The sequence below is a fragment of the Hyperolius riggenbachi genome, chromosome 2, assembly GCF_040937935.1.
Source record: "Hyperolius riggenbachi isolate aHypRig1 chromosome 2, aHypRig1.pri, whole genome shotgun sequence".
In the NCBI taxonomy this organism is placed as follows: Eukaryota; Metazoa; Chordata; class Amphibia; order Anura; family Hyperoliidae; genus Hyperolius; species Hyperolius riggenbachi.
This window is the reverse complement of record NC_090647.1, coordinates 314,566,185-314,579,472: the sequence shown is the minus strand read 5'-3', so window position 1 is coordinate 314,579,472 and position 13,288 is coordinate 314,566,185. Positions and strand designations below refer to the sequence as shown.

General features: G+C 44.8%; 1 protein-coding gene across 1 annotated transcript in view; it reads right to left on the bottom strand.

The window, feature by feature from the left end:
• Positions 1–13,288, bottom strand: part of SDC3 (syndecan 3) — a 157,455-nt gene that overhangs the window by 21,835 nt on the left and 122,332 nt on the right. Inside the window, exon 3 of the mRNA XM_068269146.1 lies at positions 6,468–6,994. Within this exon, the coding sequence (XP_068125247.1) occupies positions 6,468–6,994 (527 nt within the window). The remainder of the gene's footprint in view (positions 1–6,467; positions 6,995–13,288) is intronic.

The window sequence follows — 13,288 nt, the reverse complement described above, 5'->3', positions numbered from 1 at the left end:
GACCTGACCAGCGTTTCAGGGCTGGGTCCAGGACTTGCTGTGTGTTGTCCCAGACTAGAGTGGACAGAAGCCTGGCTTCAGTGGATGGGGGGGGGGGCACGTGGTTTCCACTCTAGAAACTGTTCCCTGGTATAGGTGGTGCGTGTGGCGGGGAGCGGCATGGGCAGGCCATGGCTGCCGGCGCGAGGGGTGGTGGGACGCCAGTGGGGGGGGGGGGTGGAGGAGCATGGCATTCTTGTGCCTCTAGCTTGCTCAGCAGGAGTGCATACCAGCTAGTCACCCAATGATCCTTTGTCGCAGTTAGTCGCAGCACCCCGCGGTCAATCACAGCACCCCAAAGTCTAGCATTGCACTCCCAGAAGTCGTGAGGCAGGATTGGCCCAGGGATTGGCAGGGCTAGGCCAGGGACTGGCAGAGTTGGAGGGCAGAAGAGCAGTAGCGCTGTGGGTCAGCAGGAGTGCACGCAGGCAAGGCCTAGTCAGGATAGGCCCAGAGGTTGGCAGGGTAGGTAAGCAGTACCGCTGTGGGTCAGCAGATAGGCAGACAGTCCGCAGACAGGCAGAGTAGAGGGCGAGGTCTTACCCCTGATGAGTGGCAGTCTAATGGTCGGGTGCCATGTGGGTCTGGGTGCTTCTTGTCCTACCGCAGCTGCAGAATCAGGGCTCTGTTGGGGCACCAGGAGTTGAAGGGCGTTTGATCTCTGTTGACCGGCTTGCAGGAGAGGCAGCCCTGGAAGACAGCTGCAGCATGCATGCGGGAGCCTCTCTGCTGCTGCAGGTCCACGTGGGGGCCTAGCAGGCCAGAGCGGTCTAGCTCAGTGGCTCGCGGTGAGCAGAGGGTGGCTGCCAACTGAGGTTATATCATCCGGCTTTCGCAGCAGGGACCTGACGTGGCCGCAGGATGGTCCCTGGTGGTGCTATCTGAAGCTGGCGGGGATCAGCCGGCGGTTCCCCTAGAGCTTCAGTCTGCCCCAGCAGGTGCGGAGTTCCGGGAACAGGAAGTTGGAGGCTCCAGGAGAAAGGAATCCCCCCCCCCGCAGTCTGTCGGAGCTTGTGCGACCTGTGCGTGTTCCGTAGTCGGCTCTCCCACGTGGGTGGCCGGAAATGTGTCTGGCAGTGAGCAGTGGAATCCAGGAGATGGGTCTTGCGGCCGGCATCGGGATCCGTGCAGTCCGTGCAGGTACCGCTTGAGTCAGAGGTAAGCGGGGTTCGCTGGGACTTGCAACAGTGTAATCTAACTAATCTAGAAAACAAAATACATTGACCTCCCTAGCGTTCTGGACGAGAACGCTAGGAGGGCCCTCCCCCCCGCAGACCCCGTGCGCAGCCTGGCCAATCGCTGCCAGGCTGCGCTTTGGGGTGGATCGGGAGTCCCTGTGACGTTACGACGCCGATGACGTCACTACGTTTGTCGCCATGTCGACGGGGGAAGCCCTAAAGGAAATCACGTTCAAAACGGGATTTCCTTATGGGCGTGATCGTCGACGGCGATCGGAAGGGTGGGAGGGAGGCAGCAGAAAGGGGACAATCATGTAGCTAGCGCTAGGCTAGCTACATGATAAAAAAAAAATCAGGCGAAAAAAAACCTCCATGCGGCCGCGGGAATTGAAACGCCCAGGAGGTTAAGCTACAGTAAACTAAGATACCAAAATAACAAAAGAAAGTGTGGAGCTATGTGCCGTGGCAGGTGTTCAGCGCCATCCTGTAGAGTGGTGGGAGTGGCTGGGCCTGGATGAGCAGCTGGTATTTAAGCGGGTGTTGGCAGTAGGAGAAAAGAAGAATCGACTGTTGCAAAATAAGCTGGTATTTAGGCAGTACAGTCTGATTCTCTGAATGTTTGCTGTGGTGGCACCCTTCTCATTTGTGGTACCACATTGCCATGTACTGTGCTGCTTGGAGGATAATGCTGTATACCATTTTTGCTGTGTGGCGGTTTCTAAGGTGGTGTCATCTTCTACAATATACTGTAGCCATTGGTGTATGTGAAAACCATTTACTGTTTCTGCACTGTGGTGTGGTGTACCTGTGCATTACGTTATTTGTTTTTTAATAACATTAATACATCAAACATTCATTATTATTGTGCTTGATATTAAAAATGAACTATTGTGACATTTCTTCATATAATATTGTGCATTGTTGTACTTGATAGTAATTATAAATTCTTTTGATGGGATGCTCAATTTTCTTATTGAGTATTCTGATATTAATTATTAATCACAGTTGCCTTAATATTAATTATGCCTGTTGTGCTGTTTACTTAATTAATAATGCCGTGTAGTCCTGAGAGTTTCACTGTGTACTCTTTTGTGCTCTGATATGTTTTTGCATATTAATGTGCCTGTGTAGGTGTGTGTTGTGCTGATTTGTAAATTAAGAATGGTGTGTAGTGTTTAGAGCTTTGCTGCATCATCTTTGTTTGAATGTTTTGAATGTTATTCAATGTTTTTTTTTTAAGAATGCTGATGTGTTCTGTTGTGTGCCCTGTTGTTGGATTTGTCCATATGCATACTCATTCCCCATAGGAGATGGTTCACACACTACAATACAGAAGACTTGGACTGTGGCTTCGTCATATGTAAAGTTCTGGGCATGCCAAGAGCTGGTGTCTTCCAATCTCATATGCAGTGACCTTCATTGCTCCACTGCAAGAATGAGCTTTAATAAAGGCATTTACAACACGTAAGTTTCAGAGGTGCCTATAAGACACTCCGGACTATAATAGGCACCTAGGTTTAGAGGGCAAAAACCAGGAAAAAAATACTAAACCTGGGAGCTATAGTGCAGGGGCGTCTTGTGGAGCTTTAGGGCAATAAGGGGATGCACAACAAAGTTCCAAAAGCCATGTTCAGCCACAGATGCACCCAGTAACATGCACTACCAAGCACAGTTAGACCCATGGACCACCTGGTAGGTAAATGGTAAAGCCAGCACATGTAGTTCTTAAAGCAGAATATGCAGTTAGCAGCCACAGTAATCCAGCAGACAGTTATAGGTGAAGCACACTCCTCATCATTTTCAGCAAACCACCTCACATACACTACAGGTCACCACATATACAGCCATCAAAGCAAACTTGCTTGCATTATGATGCATTTTGTAGTTAGTGTAGATCTGAACAGCAAAGTTCCAAGTGAAATACTAATCTAGATCTTCACAGGACTACTAGTGATGCCGTTTAACAAAGTCACATGAATTAACCTAGCTCAGACCAGACTTGCTCAAGTTTATAGCTTTTTATCACCTTTGCATATTTATTTATTTATTTATTGTATTTATAAAGCGCCATATCTGATAGCCTTTTATGGCCTCCGTGAATGGCAGCAGACACAGGCATTACCAAGTCCCAGTGTGTAAAGGCGCGTACACACGCCTGATTTCTTCAAGCGACGGGTCGTTAGACCCGCCTGCGGAGCGGGCTTTCTGACAACAGTTTCCCCGTGTGTACAGTCTGTCGGCAGGCTGATAAGGCTGGTTTTGACTGATCCGCCGACCTGTTGTTTGAAGAATTCAGGCATGTGTACGCACCTTAAAACTTCAAACAGCCTTCAGGAATTTCCAAACCTATTCTTTAGCTCACCAGCCGGTATAAACAACTTGATGGATTCAGCCATAAACTTCTGCTATAGTAAAAACACGCTGAAAGAAGCCTTCTGCACACGCAGCACTCACCACTCATTAACAAGCAGGAAAACATCGGATTGAACTCCCAAGTTACTCGGTGTCCCCTGGGTCAGCAGGAATCTTCACTTAGTGCTCCGAAAAGGTTGTGATGCCATTGGATTAGCGGCTGGCAAAACGGTGTTACCCTGTATGGCATGTAAGGTTTTTTTCTACCCCACTTTTGGGGGAGAAAAAGTGCATCTTATGGTCCAAAAATACGGTACTTAAAAACTGTTTAAAAAGAGGAGGTAGATATGAACTTACCTCCCCTAAACAAAGACACTCAAGAGTGAAATAAATAATTATAGGGAAGGTTCAAGCAAAATAAAAAAAATGAGTTTCACAAAATTTTTACGCATTAAACCAGTAATGCGTAAAAATGTATGTGTTAATGTTCCTGCACTAGCAGGAATGCGTAAAAATGTACGCAATGCCTCCCGCCGACCTCCGAGGTCGGCATGCTGCCAGCGGGGGACTGGAGCAGCAGTGAGTGACTACGAGGGCACAGGATGGCTGCATGGGGCTGGTAGAAGCCCCAGGTAAGTGAAACTCATTTTTTTATTTTGCTTGGACATTCCCTTTAATATTAAAAAAAAAAAAAAAAAAAAAAAAAAAAAATCTCATAGACTGCAAAGCAATTCTCGGGCCTATGCTCCTTTGTCATTAAGCAAACATTGAGAGCAAAATCTAGCGCAAAAGAGCTTTTAAGGGAGCTTTAAGTGAAAGTTTTCACCAGTTTTTTAGGGTTTCTTCCAGTCCCCTGTTGTCCTCCTGGTCCCTCAACATCATTCCGCACTGCTCCCTTCAGTCGATGTGCCCCTTGGAAAGCTAGCCCACTCAACCAGTCGCCAGCCACTTTGCGCCTGCTCGATCTCGCTCCCGTGGAGCGTTCGACACATGCGCAGTGTTCTTCCCAGGCTCTTTTAGCCGGGTGCTCCACCCTGTTAGTTTTGGTGACCACCCGGCTGTCATCGGCTCGCCTCTTCCTATGCTGTAAGATGAGTTGCGCACAGAGGCACTGGCCCTGCATTCTCTAATCACGCCCCACCCGGCTGATTTTTCATGCCACCCGGGTTGGAAAAAAATTCTGACTAGAACACTGATGCGTTTTTATGAACTGCACAAGTGCATAAATCTACCAGGCTCAGGGTTGAGCATGCAGCATTCCGGGTAGTACAGCAGCTGGAGCAGCAGGCAATGATGCTGAGGGACCAGGAGGACTACAGGGGGCCAGAAAAAGCCCTAGGTAAGTTTAACTGGTGACAATTTTTTACTTAACATTCCCTTTACGCAACCTCAATGCTTGGCTTGCTTACTGCTCTTTTTGAGAACATCTCCAACTATTGTCTCACTGAGGCGATGGGCTTGCTTGGAGATACTGCTCTCAGTATTTGACTAATAAAGTGGAAGCCTAATCTCGAGAAATGTGTCATGCCATATTTATTTATCTCACTCTTTTACATTGTTTTCAACTATTTCATTTTGGCGCCTCTGAAACTTAAGTGTCCATTTTCTACCACCCTAAGTGCATGATTTATTTCCCCGGATTTTGTACTATCCTACAGAGATCAATTTTTTAACCCTAGTGGGGTCGGGTTTGTTCTCCCCACCTGCCTACTGTGTAGCCACTGCTGTGGCACACATTTGTAAGCATAGTTGTTCACATCTATCTCCCTCATGTGGTTTATTAACATACTACACTATATTGGCTCTTGGACTCTTCCCACATTCCCCTCCCTTAAAGACAAAATCTAGGCAAGTCAAATTGATTTATTGAAGGGGGTTTTCAATGACAAAAGCTGGGGAAGCTTCTAAGATGAATAGTTACTTTGTGATGAAGAAAGATGGATTACAGCTATGTCCCACGACCATGAGCAATCCCTGATCCATCTTCCTGACGGCACGTATGTGTGACGTCACATGACGTTACACGACGGATGCAATCGAGAAGTCAAGCAATTGCGATACTTTGCACAGAGTTATTGGGGATTGTTAAGATCCAATCCACCGTAATGGTCGTTATTGTCGCGAGTCGCTAAACGTTATTCGCATGATGGTACGCCTGTACCCACGTTGCGAGATCATGGAAATGACCACTCGTCACTTTAAAATGTGCCAGTCGTCGAGAAAATTGATTGAAAAATCGCAAGGGAAGTACTTAAGTATACAGTATACTTGTACAGACTACTGACAAATAGGAAGCACATGTATACAAAAGGTGGCTAAAGGTTTTCTCAGGTTGGCAAAGTTACTTGCAATTTATTACTGCATTGCTTATGACGGCCATATTAGTATATTTATATATGTAGTTAGTATACTGAAGCAGACCGATGTTCATAACTATATGTCAAACACATCAGCTCCTAGAAGAAATACTACAGATAACAGAGGCTTGATGTATGGGAAAGTTTCCTTGCAATTCATATAATAGATAAACAGAGCTACATGATCCATTGTTCTGAACGGATTTTCTGAATGTAAGACAGGGTAAATTATCTCCATATAAAACTAAGTCTGACCACATCTTACACCCATATCCGTGGTTCCTTCTTGCCCATATTTGTATATGCAAATAAACATATCCAACCATTGACTATAAAAAGCATCCCAAAGTCTTGGATTGTTATACAGTATTTTGCCTTTTAGGACACTGAAGATTTAGGGTAGGAACACACTTGGCAGAATCGCATATGCATTTTCCACTATGGGCTATGGGAAACGCATATGCGATTCTGCCTACTGTGTTCCTACCCTTAGAGATATATGCAGCAGTCTTTTTGCTCACACTTGTTGGTTTGACCTTACCAGTGGTTGCTGAGTAGGAGTAACATTGTCCAGTTCCTCAATCATGCTTTCTTCTGTAGCTGTAGTCTGTACAGTCCTCACATCCTCAGTAGGCCACAGCTTACTGATATCCTGAGTGGGAACAGTCACTACCCTTTCAGTCGTATCCTCCCACATTTCAGTCTCTTCCTCTGTAGTAGTAGGCATAAGTGTTGTTGATGTGAAAACAACCACGGGCTGTAACTTGCGTACTTCTGTACCCCTAACAGTTCCAGGTGTTACACCAGCAGTGGTTGCAGTATCTTTGGAAGGACTAGTAGGAGTAGGAGCAGCAGATGTGGATGACATTTCTGGATCCTCGGGAGGAGCCCATTGATGGTGTCTATGTACATCTGCGGCTTGAGTTGTAGGGGGCATCCAAGTTGTCTGTATTGGGGGAATTAAACGTATTGTAGGTGCAGGCTTCAGTGCTGTAGCGGTGGGAGGTAAAATGGGTGTCTCTGTTGTATATCTGATCCCAAAATCTAACCTGGATTCTAATTCAAAATCTGTGAGCAGATGAAAAGAAAATGACTAAATAAGAGTAAATGTAAAGCTGTATCATATGTACATTTACACATCAGACTAATAGGTAAATGACAGAAACATTATTTCCAAGAAAAGAACGTTGATGTTAAAAATTGTGACTTGTGCTATACTTGAGATGTTTCTTGTATATATCAAGGAAAACCTATTAAAGTTAATTTTTAGAAAAACAGCTGGAAAAAAAATAAAAACAAGCTTTGAGAAGTTGGCAGTAGCAATGGCTCATTGCACCCAGTAAGCATGTTATTCATTATGAACAAATGCTCTGACCAGCTGCACAGAAAATTCAAGTAGTTAGCAGCAAAGTTAGGAGCAGCAGGGAACAGGCAGTACAGAGGTAGGAAAACATCATGGCTATACCGTCTTTCTATATGAGCCCAAATTATTACTGATCCTGTTTAAATCAGTTGGGCAATAGATGTCATTGTTCATCCAACCCCTGAGAAATTCCTCTGGGGGTCAGAGACAAAAGGGAAGAGCAATAATACAGAACATGGGGAGTAATGCCGTCCGCAGCCTAGCTGGGGCTGGACACCACTCCATCATTTTTAGAACGCCTCACAATGCTTTTGGTAAGCCCTATTAGTACAGTAAAACTTAACCTATATTGTATAAAAGTTAGCGCTGTGCTGATTGTGTTGGCACCAGTGCTGGGTGGCTGATTTGAAACCTTGGGCGCTGCACAAATTAGCAAAGAAAAAAAGGTAATTCGGTCACCAGCGATAGCTGGTGTCTGAATTATGTGGGGAATACTAATTAGCGCAGGCTGGGACTTAGTGCAGAAACAGGGTGAGCTGTTTTTCGGGTTCATCCTGTGCCCAAATTGCCTGCACTGATACTGAATGGACTCCCTAGTAGGCCTTAGCTCTTATCTAAGCCACATCACCCTGTGTGACAGTTAATTGTTTTGGTGGAGAGGGGTCATTTCTTCATCTTTGCTCTACTCACTTTTTCCTCTGACAAAGCCCTCTCTTAGGATGTTGAAACATGTCAGGCTCACGCGTTTAGCACTTTAGCCACTCTATACACTGTCCCACAGACCAGTGTTCTACTTCTAGCCAGCAATTCTGTGGTAGATGCCAGGGGAGATCAGCAAATTTTGACTTCCTGCAGGGTTCATGTTTGTTTATAACCTGCGAATGACACTAGCCACATAGTACACTGTGGTCTGTGTCTTACAATGATGAAGCACACATTTGCTTCACGCTGCTTCATGCCCAACGTGTTGACTCCTTGCCAGCTATACTGAGGTAGATGCCAGGAGAGCTGGATCAGTTTATGTCAGTTCCCCAGAAGACATTCTACTCAAATGGACGCTTATCTAATCACCAATCCCCATAAGTTTTGTCATATTGTTTGGCCTACTAGGCTGTGTTTTAACTTTTATATAATAAAGGTTAAGTTGGACTGTACTAATAGGGGTTTCCAGTTGCTATGTGTTATTCCCCTAGTACTACTCTCAACAAGTTTTTGTCCCAAAAACTTTTCTGTGAAATTAGTCATCAACCAAATGCAATTCTGTCCAAAACCATCCTTTCTTAGCCAGTGCTCTATCAGACACATTCTTACACAAGACTCCCCAAATTTGCTCCCTGTCCCCATCAAGATTTCCTCACCTGGGACATTTAGTCATCTAGTTATCCTCCCTCTCCAACTTCATGGAGTAATGGCAGATGTAAACAAAGCACTGCTTGACTACTTAGCACGAATAAAGCCAATCAAGAAATTGATAGATGCTACAAGAACATGTCAATGAAATTCCACTGGGCAGTTACAGGAGGACTGTCAGATCTTGTTGTAGAATCAAGTGACAGATGTGTTATGGGACATTTTTAACCTCTTCAGGACCATAGGCTTACACCCCCCTATTGACCTGGCTATTTTTTACAATTCAGGCCACTGCTGCTTTAAGGGCTCACTGCACGGCTCACTCAGCACACAACTGACCCCCCCCCCCCCCTTTTCTGCCCACCAATAGAGCTTTCTGTTGTTGGACTCTGATCGCTGCTGGGTTGTCTGCTTATTTATTTTTTTTCTATTTGTTGTTGTTTTTTTAAATAAATTTGCCCTTTTTTAAATTATATTTTTGCCTCCCTCCCCCCGCCAGCCAATCACAGCAATCGGCTGTCATAGGCATCAGCCTATGACAGCCGATCACTCCTGAGCCTCCCAGGGGGACAGCTGTGTCGCACGGCTGTCCCCAGTACAGCGCTGCCATAGATCACAGCGCTGTACATTGTAAATAGATGGTGGTTTCGCCATCTTATAGTCTCCTAGCGGCGGCGCTGGGAGACTGATGATGGAGCGGAGCATTCAAGTGGAGATGCAGGCGCATCAGCATGCGCGATCTCCTGCAAAACCCCGCCCCAGGACTTCACGGCAATTGCCGTTGAGCGGTTCTGCCACGTTCACGCCAATCGACGTGGAGTGGTCTTAAAGTGGTTAAAGTAACACTGAAGCGAAAAAAACTTATGATATAATGAATTGTATGTGTAGTAGGGATAATTACTAGAACATTAGTAGCAAAGAAAAGAGTCTCATATTTTTATTTTCAGTTATACAACTGTTTTTCTATAACATTGCATCATTCTCTTATATTTGCAGTTTACAAATTACACTCTGTATTTTACATGAGGATACAGAGCAGAGGGAATAACCCTTTGAACTTCCTGGCAGAAAAACCTTAAACAAGAAACAGTGAGAGACAGGTTGAGATAAGTGCTTCAGAAAACAGCAATGTAGCTGACCAAGCTTGGTCGGAGACCTCAGAGAAGCCCTTTTGCATGGATAACAAATTAAGTTCCTTAACTCTTCCTGTACTGGAAACAATATTAGACTCATATCTTTGTTAGTAATGTTCTATTTCTTAGTTGTACTACACATACAAATCATTATCTCATAAGTTTAGTTTCACTTCAGATTCCTTTTAACTATTATTAGTACAGTATGTTAGATATGTATACCAGGCAATGAAAAGGTAATAGACACAACAATGTAAAAGTAATGGGTGCTAATTAGGTGCTACCATTTTAAGGGACTACACAGCAACATACAGTGGGTTGCAAAAGTATTCGGCCCCCTTGAAGTTTTCCACATTTTGTCACATTACTGCCACAAACATGCATCAATTTTATTGGAATTCCACATGAAAGACCAATACAAAGTGGTGTACACGTGAGAAGTGGAATGAAAATCATACATGATTCCAAACATTTTTTCTACAAATCAATAACTGCAAAGTGGGGTGTGCATAATTATTCAGCCCCCTTTGGTCTGAGTGCAGTCAGTTGCCCATAGACGTTGCCTGATGAGTGCTAATGACTAAATAGAGTGCACCTGTGTGTAATCTAATGTTAGTACAAATACAGCTGCTCTGTGACAGCCTCAGAGGTTGTCTAAGAGAATATTGGGAGCAACAACACCATGAAGTCCAAAGAACATACCAGACAGGTCAGGGAAAAGTTATTGAGAAATGTAAAGCAGGCTTAGGCTGCAAAAAGATTTCCAAAGCCTTGAATCTCCCACGGAGCACTGTTCAAGCGATCATTCAGAAATGGAAGGAGTATGGCACAACTGTAAACCTACCAAGACAAGGTCGTCCACCTAAACTCACAGGCCGAACAAGGAGAGCACTAATCAGAAATGCAGTCAAGAGGCCCATGGTGACTCATGACGAGCTGCAGAGATCTACAGCTCAGGTGGGGGAATCTGTCGATAGGCCAACTATTAGTCATGCACTGCACAAAGTTGGCCTTTATGGAAGATTGGCAAGAAGAAAGCCATTGTTAACAGAAAAGCATAAGAAGTCCCTTTTTCAGTTTGCCACAAGCCATGTGGGGGACACAGCAAACATGTGGAAGAAGGTGCTCTGGTCAGATGAGACCAAAATGGAACTTTGGGGCCAAAATTCAAAGCGCTATGTGTGGCAAAAAACGAACACTGCACATCACTCTGAACACACCATCCCCACTGTCAAATATGGTGGTGGCAGCATCATGCTTTGGGGGTGCTTCTCTTCAGCAGGGACAGGGAAGCTGGTCAGAGTTGATGGGAAGCTGGATGGAGCCAAATACAGGGCAAACGTGGAAGAAACCTTCTTGAAGTCTGCAAAAGACTTGAGACTGGGGCTGAGGTTCACCTTCCAGCAGGACAACGACCCTAAAGCCAGGGCAACAATGGAATGGTTTAAAACAAGACATATCCATGTGTTAGAATGGCCCAGTAAAAGTCCAGATCTAAATCCAATCAAGAATCTGTGGCAAGATCTGAAAACTGCTGTTCACAAACGCTGGCCATCTAATCCGACTGAGCTGGAACTGTTTTGCAAAGAAGAATGGGCAAGGATTTCAGTCTCTAAATGTGCAAAGCTGGTAGAGACATACCCTAACAGACTGGCAGCTGTAATTGCAGCAAAAGGTGGTTCTACAAAGTATTGACTCAGGGGGGCTGAATATTTACGCACACCCCACTTTTCAGTTATTGATTTGTAAAAATAGTTTGGAATAATGTATTATTTTCTTATCACTGCTCACGTGTACACCACTTTGTATTGATCTTTCACTGGGAATTCCAATAAAATTGATTCATGTTTGTGGCAGTAATGTGCAAGCCACTGTAGTAATTTGCAGTAATTTGCAAGCCACTGTATATATAAAAAATGGGCTAATACACACTTCAAATAATTGTCATCTGAAATGATCGTTAGTGATAATTCTGGGCAGCGGATTAGGAATGAGTATTGTACAGACACCCTGCTCAGCTCTCTACTGAGCAACACATTCTATTCTATGAAGAGAGAGGGAAGGACCAACGGGCTGCTCTGTGTTCTTGGAACTTTAAAGGAATTTCTAACACTAACAACAGCGGTCAGACAAGTGCAATTTATCCACTGGAAGGGAGGCCAAAGATGTTGCGGAAACTTGTGCTACTCTAGATTTTCTGCCAAGACGATCATGATTGAAGAAAAAATCTTAAGTGTGTATGGCATTTTGCTAATACTTTCCTGGGCAGGAGATCATTGGTGAACATACAGTAAACCTTGTGCACCAGGCCTGGATTGCTTAAATTTCCCCATTTTCAGAGGGTAAAAGTTTTCAACCCTTATCTGGGATTCTGGGTCATATTAGCGTATACCAAAAGTTGCAGAAAAATCACTTTTTTACTTACTGCTGCTGTTACTTAAAAATATCTTCTGCAAGAACTTTCTTAAAAACACAAATAGGGCCATCTGAATACTTTTCTCTGTTAGTGTAAGCACTATGCTGCAGAAGTACTAATTCTCTAAGGCTAGGTTCACAGTGGCTGTTGCATTGCATTCCAAATAGTAGGAATGCAACGCAATGGATCAGGAAAGTGGCACTGCACGTTATCTTCATGTTGTGTCATATACAGTGAAGCATACAGTCAATGAAAACTATGGTGTACTGCACGCACTGCGTTACGATGCCACACACTGTTATATTGCAACCTACCTGCCACACTGTGAATGTCACATACTGTAAGTGTTGCATTGCAGTGTGGCAAGCCATGTTACAAAGCGGCCCTTTTGCCCTCCCCTGCAAAACCCCACTGTGAACATAGTCTAAAGCATGATACACACTTTAATTTTGTATGCCCAATCGCTGACCAATTTCACCACCTTCAACGTAGTATGAGGGTTTACCTACAAAATCTGCTCATACTATTCAATATCTCTTGCCCCTCATACTACATGGAAGTGGTACAACTGGTCCATGATTGATCAATCATAATAGAAAGTGTGTACCAGATTTAAGTGACTGGACTGGAGGAAGCTATGGATGGCCCCCGAGAGACCTCCGATCACATTGTTCTCATAACTCTCTCTGTATGTGCCACTCGTTGTTCCTCTGCCTCTCTCCATAGCAACAGATATGTTACTAGCCTGCAGGCTATTTTGTATAGAACTTACAGTCTGTCGCCTGAGAGATCAAGCTCTGATCCCTGCTGGGCCACAGGAGTGTACTTAGTTAACCTCCCTGGCTCCCAGAGCTCAATGCAGAGTATAGCACGCAGCAGGTTTTTACTCACATCCCACGGGATCCAGGTCATTCTCCTTCCAGTCCCCGGAGGCTCTGGATCCGTCTGGTGAGATCATCATCGGTGAGCTCACCATAGGGTTACAGCGCCATCTGCAGGACAGAGGGAAAATTTCTGCACTGCAGCCCAGGGAGTTGAGTGAGTGCAGGGGCTGCTGCAGGCATTCTGGTGGCATGATTTTTTCCTGATTTTAGGGTCTG